General features: G+C 39.7%; 1 protein-coding gene across 2 annotated transcripts in view; it reads left to right on the forward strand.

Annotated features, from left to right (window-relative positions):
• pcbp4 (poly(rC) binding protein 4) overlaps window positions 1-18657 on the forward strand; it is a 164759-nt gene that overhangs the window by 107023 nt on the left and 39079 nt on the right. For both annotated transcript variants that reach the window (XM_074637026.1, XM_074637027.1), the window contains exons 7-10: window positions 2001-2132; window positions 3397-3525; window positions 10140-10214; window positions 15909-15980. In XM_074637026.1, coding sequence (XP_074493127.1) covers window positions 2001-2132; window positions 3397-3525; window positions 10140-10214; window positions 15909-15980 — 408 coding nt within the window. The remainder of the gene's footprint in view (window positions 1-2000; window positions 2133-3396; window positions 3526-10139; window positions 10215-15908; window positions 15981-18657) is intronic.

The raw sequence follows: 18657 nt of genomic DNA on the forward strand, positions 1-18657 counted from the left end.
CAGTCCCCAGAGGTGGATGTCTGACCGAGAAAACCATAAATGTCCCTCTCTACATTGATACTGCTGCTTAGCAATATCTGAACAGCTTTTATTAAAAAAAACACTAAGATGGATTTTTCTAATTGGCATTCTGTTAACACTAAATAACCCAAATACAATCATATAACATGCTTTCAATATTATAAAATGCAAATATTACAAGACGACTTGCAGGTTTTCTTTAAATCCGTTTCCTTGGGTTAAACATTCTTATTTCAATGAAGCCATTTAGTGATGAATGTTTGTTCGGATGCCCTTGTAAAACTCACTTTGAAATATTTGGAGGGTTTTGAGCATTCAGAATAGATCTTATTATCCTGACATGTGAATGCTGCCTATTCATCAAATTACAAAGACCACAGCTGATAGTGAGAGAGAAAGAGAGGGATGTAAAGATACAGATGTAGCAACCGAGAGAAAGTCAAGGTCAGAGAGGGAGTCGGTGACAGAGAGAGAGAGAGAGAGAGAGAGAGAGCAAACAGAGACATTTGACCAGAGCAAATATAGTCTGTGATCTGCATTGTAATTAAAGGAATGACGGACAAGTTATCTGATCAATCAACGCTAACCTTTCACTGGCTGGACAATATCGAAAAAGAAAAGATGCATAAAGAATAAGCTAGCCTGACATTGTCAAAAGGTAAAAAAATCAGCCACTTCTAAAGCTCACAAATGTTATTGCTCATGTGCTGAAAACAACAGTTCAACATTTTCCGGGTGTCACGTGTCCTTTTAAGTGTTAATCACACGAAAGAGTGAGTGAGGGAGCACACAGAACAATAGTGTGAAAACAGAAGAGAGAAAGAAGAAGCAGTTATTACATGAATACCTTCCACTGCTTCTATTTTCATCCTGCACTTTGCCCTTTTCTTTCACTCTGCAGTCATGATATCTGTGTGTAGAAATGATAAAAGCCGTCTGTGCACTGAACTAGTCGCTGTCACTTGTTTTGAAAGTCGGGTTACGGTTCATGGGGTTTTTTGTATTTAAAAAATGTTATTTGTTCCCTATAAAAGTGTACATTAATTTCTATGGTTGGCTGTATTTGCTGATATTAATAGCTGATCAAATAAGCTGTTCCCTAGCAACGCATTTCGAGTGAGAAGGTTTATATATGATAGCTTCCTCAATTACAAGGTGCTTTTATTAATAACATCGGTGAGTCTAATTGATGGAAGACGTAAGCTTAAAAAAAAAAACTAAATAATGAAATTACTTGATAAATAATAATAATAATATTATGATATTTAAATATGCCATTATATTTATCAAAAAGAATAATAAAAACAAATGTAAGCATTAATTAATTGATAAAATGTGACATAAATTGATAATTCTGTATAATTTGCTTCTTTATTTATTTATTTTGGTATTAATCCTCATGTTTATTTACTTTCCCTTTTATTTGCTATTCATTTTAAATGTATATATATTTATATATTTATTTATGCATTCATTTATTTACATTTTTCTGTATTATTTTTCCCCAAATAAGGGTATAAAAGCAAAGGGAAAATAATAAATAAATAAATAAATGAATGAAGAAAAATAAATGAACAGGAAAATGAAATAGGAAAGTAATTAAATAGGGGAATTAATGCAAAGGCAAATGAATAAAGAAGCGAATTAAATCAGAATTATCAATTAGTTAGGTCATTGTCTTTTGTTCACTTACACCTTCTGCCATGCATATCCAATGTGCCACATAAGCAAACATGATAAATGCTATTTGTTTAATATGATTTGTTTTCCTAAAATACCTCCAGCACATATTTTAGTGGGCTAATCCCTCTGCTCACACCAGCAGATGCTACCTATTAAACTGAACTACAAAGTGGGGCAGAACTGGGCACAGATCCTTCAGGCAGACTGAACCACATGAGGGGAAATACCTTGAGTGCTTTTAAAGCTTGTCAGTGTAAATCCATCTCTCTCTCTCTCTGTCTCTCTCTCTCTCTCAGGACCTGACAGCCTTGGTAGCCAACGGCACAGTGACCAGCAAGCCTCCAGTGACACTGCGGTTGGTCATCCCAGCCAGTCAGTGTGGCTCTCTCATCGGCAAGGGCGGGTCTAAGATCAAGGAGATCAGAGAGGTGAGTGCCTGCAAAGACAGCAGTACATTATATATTTATTATATAGTCTTGTTTAAAAATCATCACTGAATCAGACACACAGGTGATGAACATCCAGCCAGCAGACAGGAAGAATCATAAATGATCACTGATGAGTTCCCATATTTAGACATTTCATGACAAATATCTCACTAGATGCTTGTAAGACTGAAACCTTGTGGAATGAATCAAAATGACCCTGGAAAAAAAACAGTTTTCACGAGTTATCTTTTTGATATTTAAAATACACGGACTGAAGAATAATAAGAAAAGAAACGCAGCATGAAATGAGACCTTCGAAATCTCACAAAGGCTGCCACTCTCACATCTGCTACTTAAAGTGTGAGTAAAGCAAAAAATAAACATGTGTTCTGAGTTTGTCACACCTCAGAAAAATGTGTGATTAACCACCCAGACAAATTTGAATGATTAAAAATTAATTAATTGCAAATTAATCAAACATTTTTTATCTGTTGAAAACGTAACTTAAAGGGAGATTTGTCAAGTATTTAGTACTCTTATCAACATCTCAGACCAAATTGTGAAAGTGAAACAAGTCATTTTGCGGGGGTTGTGACCCTTAAACGTTTTACAGCCGTACTCACGGCAGAGCCTATGATGTAAACATAAGTTTAACTAACTTGGTTGTGATTGGCCAGTGAGACAAAAGCTAAATCCTGAACACAAAAACGGAGAAAAGCAGTTTTACGGTCTAACTCAATTCAATATATAGTATACAATACTGTATAGTTTACTATATGGTTTTACTTTACCTGGACTTTAACATTCAGCTGAATGTCATCGCCATCATATCATCGCCTCTATATGCTTGTTTCCATAGCAACATGAGTCAACTAACAGGTCTGAAGAAGCCAAATATTAAGTGAATAAATTCCAGATGCAGAATTATTTCAAGGCTCCGGGCTACGTGCTAAACAGTAAACACCATAAAATTACGACTTTAAATTCACCCTGATTCACGTTGGTGGGCTGTCTTCACTTCATCGTGTCTATTAATACACAATCTGACACATGACCTTATGAATTATGAACAAAACCACACATTTCTTACAGCTCATAATACCTGCCAGACCTCTCCTCCTCACACAGACTCTCTGTGGTTGATCAACTGACAGCATGTTTTCTGCTCAGCTTGGCTCAACATGCATTGTAGTTTCAGGAGGATAGGTAATCACTGCTCTTTCTGTGTTTATGTCTGTGTGTGTGTGTGTGTGTGTGTGCGCAGACGACAGGTGCCCAGGTGCAGGTGGCAGGTGACCTCCTTCCCAACTCCACAGAGAGAGAGGTGACGATATCAGGGAGCCAGGACGCCATCATCCAGTGTGTTAAACTCATCTGCACTGTAATCCTAGAGGTACGTATCCATGAGGGGGCAGCCGAGGGCAATGTGTGTTTGTGTGTTTGTCCAATCTCACGGACGCAGATCTTCAGCTCATCACAGCTTGGTCTCCTAAATATTACACAGCGGAACTGCATTGTCAGTTACATTTTGAGGAAAACATATTGTTTACCAGATTACGTTTGTTTTTGACGCATCACAAATGTGTTTTTAATTCAAGTCTGCGTTAAATCCGTGTAGGGAGGAGGTCGCTCTTAGCGTCCCATGTGTGAAACCACAAGTTGACTTATTTCAACGTTACGGTAAACGTTATGTACGTAACTTAAGTTACGTAAAAAACCTACTTATTTTAAGGCCAATCATGACTTACTAAACCTAACCAAGTCGTTTTGTTGCGTTTTTGTTGCGTTTTGTTTCAATTCAACTGTTAAAACAGGTTGGTAGGCAGCTATACCTACGGAAGGTAAATGCACTGTAATTCATATATCCCATGAAAGGAATTTGTATGTAATCTAAGAAATTGTAAACAAAGAAGTATGAAGAGCGAAAAACGCTGTGGAGGGAGGAAGTCGGGATGGATGGATGGGACAAAAAACACAGGACTTTCACCAAGGAGTTGTTCGTGTCCCGTGTGAAACCAGAAGTCAACGTTGATTTATGCGTCACGTAACTTCCGTACCTATGTTACAGCACTTCCGGCGTTACTTTAACCCAAACCACGATCCTTTTCTAAAAAGTAGTTTTTGTCACGTAACTTCCGTACTTATGGTTAAGCCACTTCTGGTGTCGTGGAAATTGACGCTGGACTTTTGTAGGAAAACACACGAAAAATGAGGAATAACTTTTCGTAACATATCATAGGTACCGTTAAATGAGAATACGTTGGTTTAAAACTGCGACCGCCATCCGGGTGAAAATATGTTTCCCTCGAAACTTGATTGAGAATGCAGTTTAGTTGTATGGGAACGTAATTTTTATGAGACCGGGTTGCTCATCAGTATCTTCAATCTAGCTTTAAAACTGAGCCCGCTACAACCTAAAAATTGCAATGCATTAAAGAAATTAATGGCATTAAAGCGAATTTGTGTTATTATCGCTTTAACTTTGGCAACCTTACTTATATTATTACATCGCTGTTACAGACATGCAAAATTCAGTGACACAAATATGAGCTTCATTGCTCCCTGATGCATCATTTTTGTGATAACACCCAACGACTAACAAGACACAAAGCTCTCTCTTTGATGCAACCTGATGCTAATTTGAAGACGAAACTGTGAGCACAGGTGATTATTTTACAATTTTATATAGAATTAATATAAAAAATGAATTAAAAAAACATAATTTTTCTCTGTGATGATGTCTACCTGTCTGCTCTCAATTAACATCCCATAAAAGTGTTTTTATGAGATACCATCCACCTTTCCAATAATCTTCAAAATGGAAACACTGAAATCTATAATTCATGATTGTATTATAATTAATCAGAGGCAGCAGTCATTACGATGAGCTACGTCCTGGAGATTAGAAGCAGAAACAGTGAAATCAAAGGCTTCGGGAGCTCATTGCTATTCCAGGCACCTTAATCTGGGATAAGAGAGGAGGAGTAAAAGAAATAAAACTGCTGACCTAAGCTTAACTCGTTCACTTTCAAGTGCTGCTGCAACCGAAGAGTTTACTCTGTTGATGTGAAGTTCCATCCCTCCATTCACACCTTCTGTTAGATCTTAAATGAGAAATCGTTTGATCTACTTTTGCCCTCCGATGGTGGCAAGTTTTCTCTCTGCCTTCCACCCAGCATGCTGGAATATGATACTCACTGACCCTAGAGCAGATAAATGAATGAAGAATGTATTTGTCACTGTCCACGCGCAGTAAGCTCCCTTTGCAAAAAATGAATTTCTCTCAACTTTGGTCCTCAAAAAAAAAGAAAACTCATTGACTGTCACTTTTTATTTTAGTTTCATGCCCTTACAATATATCAAGGCACTGCAAATAGGTACAGTTCAAAAACAAGTGCTCTTTACACAATGATAACGTGGAAGCGCTTTACTCCATGGAGACTTATCCTAACACTAACCAAAAGCACGACATGACTAAACCCTACCCTAACCCTCACTTTAAAGCTGCAGTAGGTAGAATGTCTTCTGCATCATCGGGCAAAAAATCCATAATAATCTTTCAGCATATTGTAATTCAAGTGTGCTGAGAGAAAATTAGACTTCTGCACCTCCTCATGGCTCTGTTTTCAGGCTTTAGAAAATCTAGCCCGTGACAGGAGACTTTGGCCAATCACAGGTCATTTCAGAGAGAGAGCGTTCCTATTGGCTGTTCATTCAACGGAGGCAGCTGTTAATCACTCACAAACTCTGATCAAACGGTCAAACTAGGCAGCGCTGATCAAATATGAATCAATATTCTGTTACTGTAATGCCTATTTCTCGCCTCAAATGTTTTCAGAAACATCTTGTAGTGTACTGTTTAGCTGTAAAATGAGAAAGTGTGCTCTGGCTGGTTGGCAGTGCTTGGTATTTCCTCAATTGATCTCAACATGGCTGCCGAGTCACAAACTTTCACACATTTGACAGTGTGTTACTGTGACTAGCTAGCTATCCAGCCGTGTCATTGTCCAAAAATCAATATCAAGATTTCCACAAACAAATGAGAGGTCGCAGTCTGAAGTATCATCGTGAAGTAGCGTGGGATCATGGGAGTTGTTGTCTTCACCACCATTGCCGTCATTGTAGTCACCTTCTCCCGGTTAGGATTATGTCAGTGTTCATCATTCCTCTCCTCAAAACAAACAAACTCGCTGATTAAAACCTGTAAAAATACTGAATTAAGCAGTTTCACGTTAAAAATGTATGTTTCTTGAAGCACAGGACTTTATTAGCATTTATTAGCACTAATTTTAACCAGAGTGCTTTTGTTGCCTAAACCTGACCACACGCAGGATGTGATCCCCGGTCTCTGGACTCTGTGCGCCCATCATCCACCACCTCCTCGTCCCTACGACCTCTGTGTGGTACATACTTGTAGCAATTCATTCACTCGAAACAAACCTGTGAACATAATCCAGGCAGCAATTAAGCTTCTCACCACAATTAAATTGGGAGAACAAATTGTACAAACATAATTCAAGGAGACAAGGTCGAACACAGTCATACTGTTTATTTAATAAGTGAGTGTGTTTTGCCGAATATGACGATATATATTTAAATTAAGTACAGAAAGGTCACCATTAAAACATCATCAATCATCAGCTGAAACAGTGAAAGTATCAGATTTCACTCTGTTGCTGTAGTCTGAACCAGCACTTAATGAACTGCTATGTTGCAATAAAACCACTCAGCTCGAAAAGCAACGATTTCCCTCATTTCAACCACACGAGCAATTCAGACAAACACAGCAACAATTTTATGACCCAGTGCAACAATAAGACAATGAAATCATGTTGCACCGTATTGGTAGTATCTTTGATGTCTCGCTGTTGCATCACATGGGAAACAAAAAGTTGTTGTGTGAGACAGCAGCTGACAGTTAGCAATGCAGCATCAATGACATCACAATGCTGAGAGAGACAGGGTGAGATAAAACAGCTGAAAATTAAAAGAAAAAGAAAAGAAAAATAGAGCATGGCTGATTTCCCACTGCAGAAATATTTAACCCTTTGTGCATGACATGAAGAAAGTTTTCTATCACCTATTAAACAGTGAACATGTGGCTCTTTGGAATGGGTCTCCTCTGGATCTAATAGCATGGGCACATCCTGTTTTGTATATATTATTATATAGTCTATATATATATATATATATATATATATATATATATATATATATATATATATATGTATATATATGTATGTGTAATACTGTCTGTTTACAAGTTTTTATTTACTTAAATTGTTTACCTAAAGAATCCTGCAAGCACTTTTACTACTGATATAAGCAAATGTTAATTCTAGGGCTATCAAAGTTAACGCCATAATAACACAATTTGTTTTAATGCCACTAATTTATTCAACCCATTAACAGGCTCAGTTTTAAAGCTAGAGTGAAGATACTAGAAAACCTAAGGAATCCATTTGTACCAACCATGTCATACTAGCTTGTTGGGAAGGAGGTTAAATAATGCTCCAAACTTAACACTAAATTTTGGCGAGGAAAAACTGGCATATTTTAATCGATTGACAGCTCTAGTTAATTCCTTTGCTCAGATTGCACAAAAAGTAGTGCTATAATGTTGGACGTAACAGGACTGTGATAAATATAACTGCAGATCCCACTGTTTTGATTGCATTTAAAAAAAGTTGACTTTTTTTTTACTCAGATTTCTTGTATAAGAGTGTTCTTTATGGTAAATGGTAAATGGACTTGCATTTATATAGCGCTTTTCTAGTCTTCCGACCACTCAAAGCGCTCTACACTACTTGTCAGTATTCACCCATTCACACACTGATGGCAGAGGCTACTAAGGTGCCAACTTTGCCCATCAGGATTTAATCTAAATACTCATTCACACACCGATGGCTATGCCTTTGGGAGCAATTTTGGGGTTAAGTATCTTGCTCAAGGACACATCGACATGTGACCCGGAGCAGCTGTGGATTGAACCATCGACCTTCCGATTGGTGGACAACCTGCTCTACCCTCTGAGCCACAGTCGCCCATGACAGCGACAGTTTTCATTGGATTAAATTTAAAAAATCTATCGTAATATATTGAACCGTAACCCTTGTATCATGATACATATCGTTTCGCCAGATTCTTGTCAATACACAGCCCTAGTCGTAAGATAGTCTCTGGTTACCAACCGCGACAGCGATGCTGGTATTGTTTCCACCTTGTGAGTCTGTGTGTGTGTCGTCATGGCAAAATGTGGTCCTGGAGTCACCTACTGTAGCGTAAACTACCACAGAGGAGGTTTAGAGTATATCTGTCTGTCTGTGGACAGATTTTGTCACGGCGATAGCGTCGCACCGGTGCAAGAAGCAGTCACAAAACTTTACAGGTGTGTAGTTGAGACAGGTACGGTGACCGCAATGATACAACATAAGCAAGCAAACAAACAGACAGAACAAATAAATACAAAAAAAAACAGGACAAATACAAAACAAAGAGAGGGAGGGCGGGGGGTACAGATGATTACCACAAAGATTCAATAATATAAAATCTGTTCAAGCTCTTTCAAGATAGGATATATAAAGTTCCAGGGATTATCAAATCTATTAGGCGTATGATCATCATCATCATCATCATCATCATCATCATCATCTTGGAGAACTAGAGCATCCTGTTCCATTGATAGCAAGTTCATAAAGTCAGTGCGCTCGTTCTCCTGGCTAAAACAGTTTGGTTTACGTTGTTTCCAGTTCTTTGCAATAATTTTCTTGGCTGCTAGGAATGCCAGGGCTATAATACTGTACACAATTTTGGTTGTTCAATGGCCATTTTAACACCTAGTATACAAGTTACCGGACAAGGTTTGATATCTACATGAAGAAAACATGACAGGGTTTCAGCAATCTCCGACCAAAACCGGGGACAGTACCACAACAGCTGCTCTTGTTGTCTCTGCTCTTGAAACTTTATCATCCATACAGTGAATTCTGAAGTACAGCTGCAGGCAAAACTGTTTCTCCCACAATGTTTTTGTTGGTTGAATAGAAAGCTGCAAGAAAACACAATTACTGTGTGATAATGAGTCCCCAGAAACAACAAAACATTCAAATAAATACTACTAAGCCTCCTTTTTTTAGCACAACTACTGGTGTTGGAGGTGACTCATTACTTTTTATGCACTAACTAAAAATAAGTATAATGACTCCAGGGAGAGAGTGTGACGTCACTGTTTTACGACAAGTAGAAACTGTAATGACAAGTAGTAGTTTTACTGACAAATATTAGAATTTGAAACACATAAAATAGCACCAATTTTTATATACAGGTTTTATTAGTATAGGTCAATAACTTTAAACAAATCAAGTTATGTATGTTGTTGCCAAAACTAATGAATAGCTCAATCTCATAATGATATTTACCAATATACCTTACAGTCGATCATGTACATTTAATTACGGGAAGCCAAAATTGTGATCGCGATTAATATTAAATTAATTGTGCAGCCCTAATGCAGACAAAACATTTAATAAACACAATGTAAGCATTTTCCCTCACTTTTTAAAAATCCTGACTTTAAATACTAATAAAAGTGTGATTTTTCATGTGATCTAAAAATTGTTGTACTATTAGATACCTGCCCAAAATATGTCCAGACCAGATTTAAAGACTTTATACCAATCAGAACAAATATTGTGGCATTTTTGCTACTCATACTAAGTATAGTCTTTGGACACAAATGGATTTAATAAGCTCAATGTCATCAAGCGCTCCCTATATATCTCTCACAGATTACTCCACAGTAGTAACTGTAGGAGTCATTTCCTCAGTTAAGAAAACTGAAAACATCTTTGCTCCACGTCCTCAATGTAGGACAAAACATGAGCTATTACTCACAATTTCCTACCCGGACACGCTTGATAAACACTGGCCCTGATTCCTCCTCATTTCTCACTTTTTTTCTGTTTCTTCTTCCCTTTCCAATCCTCCTCTATCCCTCCATCTCTTTAGTCTCCGCCGAAGGGAGCCACTATTCCATACCGACCCAGCCCGTCCCCGGGAACTGTGCTGCTGGCAGGAAACCAGGTAAGACCAGATGACCATTAACTTAGCAGTCTTCCAGGAAATCATTTGGCATCAACACAGAACAAAACGAAGGTTACGATATTGTAACCCTAGTTCGCTAAGCACAGGCGGAGCGATTGGAGGAGAGTTTTACATATAGAGTCTAGTAGAGGGAGGACACTGTGTGAGTTTTGCTATATTATTATACTTAGGCTATGTATCTACTATAGTAGGTTTATACTACTCCAATAATATTCCAACTGGAACATTATAGGGTTAAGGTGGTGTGTTCAGTGTTAATAGTTGAAGTGCTTTCCTGTGTTTTGTGTAGCCTGTAGTAGGGTAGCAGTCAGGTCCTGCATATTATGCAGCAGGATAAAGAGACACATTCTGAAGGGCTCCTCCAAGACTATTTTAAGTTTTTTTACTTAAAACTATGCAATTTGGACCATTATTACAACTAGTTAAATGATTATTTTTATTATTTATCACAGCCTTTGTCTGAACATTTAATTCATCTGGAAATGTTTGCCCTAAAAGAGCAGATTCAGAAAACCTTTATACAATGTTTCGTTAATTATATTTGCTCACAAATGAAACTGACGAATAGTTCACCAATTATTTCACAAAAGGGACGTTAACATTGTATAGATAAATTACAGCATCGTCGTTCTCGTTGTTTACATATTCTTTGAACCGTTAGCGAGCGACGTGTTGGAGACCCCCCCAGCAAGGAATAAAATGAAGAAGTGCCGGTTGAGTACCGGCCCACTTCGAGCACTGGTTAGAACATAAAATATAGCATCACAATGGGTTAGAGTTAAATGTTAAATCAGCAACAAGATGGCAAACAAATGATGGATGAAGTAAACAGACTTATTCAGGAGCTGCGGAGGTATTTAGTGATTAAAGGAAAGGGGGGTGGGGAGGGGTTTAAGAGAGTGTGATAGTTAAGTGGTAGAATAAAAGGAAAGATGGATGGAGGCATTAAAAATCTGTTTTATAGACAATGGGAGGAAGTACAGATGAGAGGAGGAGGAGGAGAGGAAGGGATGGTGGGAAGACGGATAGATGGAGGGAAGGAGAAATGATGGATGGATGGATGAAGGGGGGGATTGAGGTGACGATGGAGGAATGGATGGATGAATGAGCCAATACATAATTTATTGTCAGAGAATTTGCTTTGGTTTGCAATTTGAATGTTATAGAAAATACCCACTTGGTTGCTTTAGCTTTTATTAACACGCACACACACTCTCACACACACACACACACTTAACCGTCTGTTTCATAGGTCATGCATTGTGAATGGCAGCTCCTGTCCCCAGCCATCCAATAGGACACAAATGAGGCTTTTTTCATGTTTATTCATTACAAATCAGGACTATTCATCAGAAAGATGTGTGCATGGATGCTAGAGAAGTAATGGTGTGTGTGTGTGTGTGTGTGTGTGTGTGTGTGTGTGTGTGTGTGTGTGTGTGTGTGTGTGTGTGTGTGTGTGTGTGTGTGTGTGTGTGTGTTCACCAGCTATAATATTATGATCATCTTCAGCATGAATATACTCTGACTCGAATGAATACGGCTGAATATCCGAGTCAGCCAAAACACTGTAAAATATATCCTCGTCCATAACATCCTCTGCACGCATATTATGGGATGCCATTTTGAAACTTTGCAATACAAACGAAGAGAACAAGGTTGTTCTGTTTTTGAGCTGCATCTAGAGCGCCCCCCCCCTGGCAACCCAGAGAAATCCAAACTGAAATAGCTTGTAGTTTTTCCTACCACCAGCTACGTCACTGTCACGTCAAATGACGGCGCTGGCAACCCGTTCTCACTCCAAACTCGTCAAATACCGACGTTTGGTAAGTGCCCCTTGGCATCGGAGAGCGACGCACGAGTACCCTTTAGCAACAGTACGCGACACGTCAGTCGTAAGTCACGTGACTCGTTAGTATCGTTAGTACTAACGAGTCACGTGAGTCCTTAGCCACTCGGTAGTCATGAGAGCCATTAGTCAGGGAAGTTAACCTCAACCACGACCATTTCCTAACCCTAACTAAGTGGTTTTGTTGCCTAAACCTAACTTCCGGTGAAAACTGAATTTGAAAGGACACTATACATGTAACAAGCCTACAGTATATTGACATGTCGTCTCTGACGCGCCCAAAAGTAACGCAAGAGGGTTACCCCATGCGTCGGTGTCCGATGCCGAGGGGCACTGACCAAGCGGTGTTATTTGACGAGTTGGGAGTGGGAATGTGTTGAGTGACCAGGTGCCAGATCTTATCCAAGAGGAAACTATGAAAATTGCGGACACGGCGCCGAATAAAGCGAGGCGAAACGGCAAGCGGACAAAGCTCGTTCCAAAACGAGAGTGAATCTGTGGCTGGTTTTCACCTGCTGGCGAGCACCCTAATCCTTGTTGAGCAAGGGAGGAGGGGACAACTTTGAATGTTTACAAACTGACATTGTGCCTTTTAAGTAGATATTTTACTCACACAATTCTTGGTCATCTTCTGAATCTCCCACAAAGGAATTTTAAACTAAGAGTAACTTAACACGCCCTGAAAATCTTGTCTTTGCTGACCTCCAGTGGTTTAACTTCTTACCTTGCTGCAGAGATGTACAGGTGTACCCCAGGACCCCATGACATCAGTGTTGAGTGTGGTTCGAGGTGAAACAGACTTGACTTTTGCAACCAGAGAGGGCAGAAAAACACTCATCAGCCTGGTGTTGAATTACTCTTTAAGCTCAACAGGAATAGTGACTTAATTTATATCATGCTAAATAGCTACTGATATTCTGCTTCCCTTGATATTGTTAAATGGTTCTGAGACCATATGTATATAAAAATGGAAGACATGACAGCTCCCCAAAAGTAAAGCAAAAGGTCATAAACCCCGCCCCCTCCATGTTAGCGGATGGGACATGGACCAAACTGAAAAATCAAAGGACGTGAAATACTTTTTTCCCAAAGATGGTTTCTGTCATTTTAGGTGGTTCTTATCAAGTTGATGTTTGTTCAAGTGTTCATTTTTCTGATAAGTTTGGTTTTAATTCGTTATTTGATGCTATAAAAATGGGGTGAGACGTCATGATTGACAGCTGTGTTTGACAGCTGCTCTGAGTAAAGTAGTTGCTCAGCCAGAGGTTCGGGAATCGTACAAGAGGAGATGTAACTTAAACTTTCTATAACCGTCACAAGTCTGTTTAATAGAACATGTGTCAATTTCATCATAAATGTAGCTATAGCGATATCATGGTTAGTTGTTGTGGCTACCGTGGTGCTAACGTAGCAGCTAGGTGGCTCATGATAGCAGGCTGCAGCCGTGCTCGACTCATGATTGGCTCGGGCGGTGGGTGGCTCGGGTGTGTGTGTGGGACCTCGATACGGCGGCTCCAGACCCCCGATCACTACTGCTTAGACTCCAAATGACTTAAAAATCCAAAGATGACAGCTCCTGTATCTGGATATTTTGGCTTCCCTTTTGTACATTGGGAGGAAGTGGAGATGCGTCGTCCATCTATATATACAGTCTATGTTTGAGAGTTAAATTGGGATTGAAACCAATCTGCTGACCTGGATTAACCCCAATAAAACGTATTACAATACCAAAGTTTCATTCATCAACGATTGTTCCCTGTAGGTTTTTCAAAGTACCTTGAGCTCTGAAAAGTTGTCATGTAAGGAAACTGGGATGATGCTTAATTGGTTGAATCTCGCTGTGTGCACTCAGCCTCAGCGGTGCATCGGAGCTCAGCAGTATGCAGGTTGTCATTTGGTCAGTTTGAGCTGCGGATGATTTTCCCTTAGAGAGTGGCACAACTGAGATCTGTCTGTACTTGGTCACACATCATTGGACTGTAACAGAGATTGCCGGTGGATGTCTCTGCAGTGTTGTCTGGGGTGTTTGGTTTATTTATGGATGAATACTGTGAGGTGTCAATATAGTCACTGGGAGATTCAATAAAACAAGGTCACTTTTAACTTCATGGTATAGTCTGCGTGTATGTGAGTGTGTGTGCTGCTTATTCCTTATTCCCAAGATGACCACAGAGCCCTCAGGAAGTGTTTGGGCTAACACAATGCTGCACTAGTGCCACCACACCTTTTTTTCAGTTACTGTGTGTGCAAGTTGCTGTGTGACAACTACATTTCCCCCCAGGGATCAATAAACTACTCATTCAATTCTGTTCTGTTCTCGCTCATCTTCTCATCTGCCAATAAAATTAATAGGAAACGAAATTAACTTCTTATCTTTTTTGGATTATTGGGTGTTTATTTATGCTGCTCCGTAATACGAAAAAAGCTGTAACATCAAGAGCAGCAAAAATGGGAAAAAATTATTGTCAGTGAAGGGATGAAATAACTCAGTTAATTAGTTCAACCAAGAGCTGTAATCAGGATGGCATACGGACTGACAGGTAACTCATTAATAGGACAGATTTGGTGATGCCATCCTGCATCATCAGCACTCAACGTATCCTCATACAACGGTTCGTATGACATCTTACGAAAAGTTATTACTCATTTTTTGTGTTTTCCTACGAATGTTCAGCGTCAATTTCCACTCCATTCTTTTCAAAATAATCTTCTGTCTTCACGGGAAACTATTTAGTTAGGATTAGGCAACAAAACCACTTAGTTAGGATTAGCTAACTAGTGCGTAACCTAAGTTATGTAACAAACGTACTTGTTTGAACCCAAACCAAGATCTTTTCCTAAACCTAACAAAATAGTTTTGGCGCCTAAAAGTGTTGGTGCGGGGCGGCGCAGTGGTCGCCTCACAGCAAGAGGGTTCCGGGTTTGAACCCGGCTCGGGGCCCCTCTGTGTGGAGTTTGCATGTTCTCCCCATGTTAGCTGCATTTCCTCCGGGTTCTCTGGCTTCCTCCCACAGTCTAAAGACATGCAGGTTAGGTTAACTGTTGACACCCATAGGTGTGAACGTGAGTGTGAATGGTTGTCTGTCTCTATGTGTCAGCCCTGTGATAGTCTGGCGACCGTCTCTCGTCCAATGTCAGCTGGGATTGACTCCAACCCACCCGTGACCCTGAACAGGAAAAGTGGTCACAGATAATGAATGGCTGGATGGAAGTTTTTGATGCATAAACCTATCCATATGGCGACCGTTTTAAGGGTGTGTCATGTAGTAGGCGTGTACTGTAGTACTGTTGACCCACAGATAGACCTACTTGCATCCATCCACCCAGACCTCCTCCCTGCGCAGACTTTGTCGCTCTTTATACTACGTCATTTGACTTCCTCCTGTATGCCGTCAATTGCTACGGTTACTAGAGGTCGCGGCGTAACAATAAATATAGGTAGTAATAAGCTGCTTGCACAGATGACTATCGAGACGTTTTTTGGGGGGAAGACGGTCTGTTTATGACGGTAGATATGTGATTTTAGTATCATTATAAAAGCTAAACTACAAAATCCATCTTCTGCTATTGACAGTCAAGGAAGCAGTCTTATAGGTGATCTACTGTATATATTTATGCAAATCACTTGGTAGCATGTGAAAACTGTCTGGTCAATGAGTTACCTGTCAGTCTGTACAACTTGCATCAAATGATCATCTAAAGATTCATGAATTCAGGATTTGTAAAATGATTTGTTTTATTGGTTTGTTCTGCAGTGACATGGTTGTAAAGTTTGGAGCTCTAACTGTAGTTTTGACTCTGCTTGTGTCTCTCTGTGGCGGCTAAAGGTGTTCGAGGCGTCAGACTTTGGCTCTCACCCTCTGTTCTCAGTGACACAGGGAGGAGTGGACCTGCAGCAAGTGAGTATGGCCGCCTGGGGGGCAAGGGGTCAAAGGTCATGTCTTCTCTGCCTTTTTTCATTTGCCAACAGGTTGACACAGGTTTCAAAAGATATAAAACCACATATACAGAAGCATTAAAGAAATAGTTTAGGTGTTTTGAAGTGGGTTTGTTTGAGGTACTTATCCATAGTCAGTGTATTATCTACAGTGGATGATGGTCGGTACGGCCCCAGTTTGAAGAAACAGACAGGTGTACCAGCACGGGAGCAAAGAAATGTACTGCTGTGGACAAGCCAACAAAAAAAGCAAAAAAAACATTATCAGTCGAAGTGCACACTATACAATATTTTCGCTGCTTTACCTCTCCGCCAGACAGCCCTTACTGAAGGGGAACTGAAGCCGTTGTATCCATCTGTGCTCTCGACAAAGCCACCAGACTCCATTGAAAAAAACAGTAATTTGATCTCGTAGAACACGGGAGTTGCCTCGATCGGTTAGTTTTTTTGTGTTAAGTTGTGACTTTGGTTAGTTTGGATTCACCAAAGTCACAAAATAGCACAAACAAACTAACCGATTGAGGCAGGGGTAGATAAGCAACTCCCGTGTTCTATGAGGTAAAATTACTGGGTTTTTTTTCAATGGAGTGTGGTTGCTTGGCGAGAGCATAGATAACAGCTTCAGTTCCCCGTTGGAAACATAGACTGTATAGCTGTCTCAAGATAAAACGGCGAAAATATTCTACAGTAAATATAGTGCACTTTAACTGATATTGATTTTAGGTGGGTCTGACTTTTAGGTGGCTAAGATACGTTTTGCTGCTGGCCCCGTCCACAGCAGTACATAGCTTTACTCCGGTGTCGGTACTACTGTCTGCTTCTCCAAACTGGGGGATGAGTAACTCATACAACCCCTCTTCAAAACACCCAAACCATCCCTTTAAAAATGCAAAATATTCATTTTGTAAATGAAATCACTCCTTAAATTCATCCTTCAGTGGTTCTAGAGTGTGAAAAATCCCATTTTCATCAACGCAGGATTTAGCCTAAATTCTCCTTTTCAACACAGCCACATACTTTGTTTTATTTCACTGATAAATCAATGGATCTTTATTTAATTTGGGATGAAATCTCTTATGGTGCCCTGAGCTGTGCAGGTAAAATGCCACCTCCCTTGAGTCAGGGACAGACTTCAATCACACCGCGTCATAAAAACAGATGGCCGGATAGGTCAAGGATCCCAGATTTACACCTCCGCACAGAGAGGCTCAATAAAATAAATAAATTCTTCTCTACGTGAAAAGCTAAGAGATGCAGGGACGTGGTATCCAAGGTGAAGGCCAAGTATGAAAACACAGAGAAGAAAATAAATAGGAAAAGGAAGAAAAGTGACAAATGGAGAGTGGTCTGACAGAAAAATTCATATCGAGAAAGAAAGGGAAGGGGATAGATAAAAGTGAGGGAAGAGAAACAAAAATGAAAACGATGGTGAAAAGAAGTGAAAACGGTAAAAGGGAATTTATGTTGCATCAGTTTTATTCTGCCTGGAGAGTTTATCGGCTGTTAAAAGCGGTGAAGTCAGCCATCTCCCGCTCGATACCTCTGCCTACCGGGAGACACATCTGTTGATGATTATTACCGGGTTTTTTTTTTTTCATGTGTTGCCTGACTGATCTGAAAGCAGTCTGAAGACCAAATGGAAATAGAGTAGATGCACGTCTACTCGTGAAACAGCCATACAGGCGTCTACTGTAATTGCAAGGATGAATTGGGCAATTCATGTGTCAATTTTGTGTGCTCAAATTTGAGGTACAAGAGGGAGCGACCATCAAGCAAATGGTGCTCGTACAGGAAATGTCCCAAAGTGATAATGATTCCTGTAAAGTGCAGCAAGTGGGGCGCCATGAAAAGCACAATCCTTTGCCAGCTCTTGTTGCAGCTAGTGATTGTTGTAGTACAGTATTATTATGTTAATGCTTATTGCTGTGATAATATGCTGGAGGGCTATGTGGCTGTGCTGCTTTGTAACGCTTATAGATAAGCAGGCTGGACAAATAGCACTTTTTCTGCTAAGCTAGCTAAAAACTGAATATATGACGGTGTATTTTGTTTGTTGACAACCCCAACTTAAAGATGCAGTAGGCAGAATATTTTTCGCATCATTGGGCAAAAATTCCATAATAACCTTTCAGTATACTGTAATTCAAGTGTTCTGAGAGAAAACTAGACTTCTGCACCTCCTTTGTTTTGTACGTGTCAGGGACGGCGTGTCAGTTACCGCTCATTACAGGCTTACTGTCTTTTCAAAATAAACTTCCGTCTTTACAGGAAGTTAGCTTTAGGTAACAAAACCACTTAGTTAGGGTTAGGAAAAGCTCGTGGTTGACGTCAACTTGACTCACTAGCGACTCATGTGACTACCGAGTGACTAATGAGTGATGTCACCAACGACTGATGTGATGAAATAAGTCAACGTTGACTTAAGATAAGATGTCATCATCTTTGTTTTTGAGTTGCCCAATAATCATACAATTAACATACTTTAGCATTTATAAATGAAACCTGCAATTTTCTCAGCACTTTGAGTTAAATTGTGGAGAATAATTTAATATGATTTATTCTTGGTCGATGGAGTTTCCTGCTGGATGAGGTGACAATGGACAAACAGATTGAATGATCAGGATACTTTCTCTTCTTGT

The sequence above is a fragment of the Sebastes fasciatus genome, chromosome 1, assembly GCF_043250625.1.
Source record: "Sebastes fasciatus isolate fSebFas1 chromosome 1, fSebFas1.pri, whole genome shotgun sequence".
In the NCBI taxonomy this organism is placed as follows: Eukaryota; Metazoa; Chordata; class Actinopteri; order Perciformes; family Sebastidae; genus Sebastes; species Sebastes fasciatus.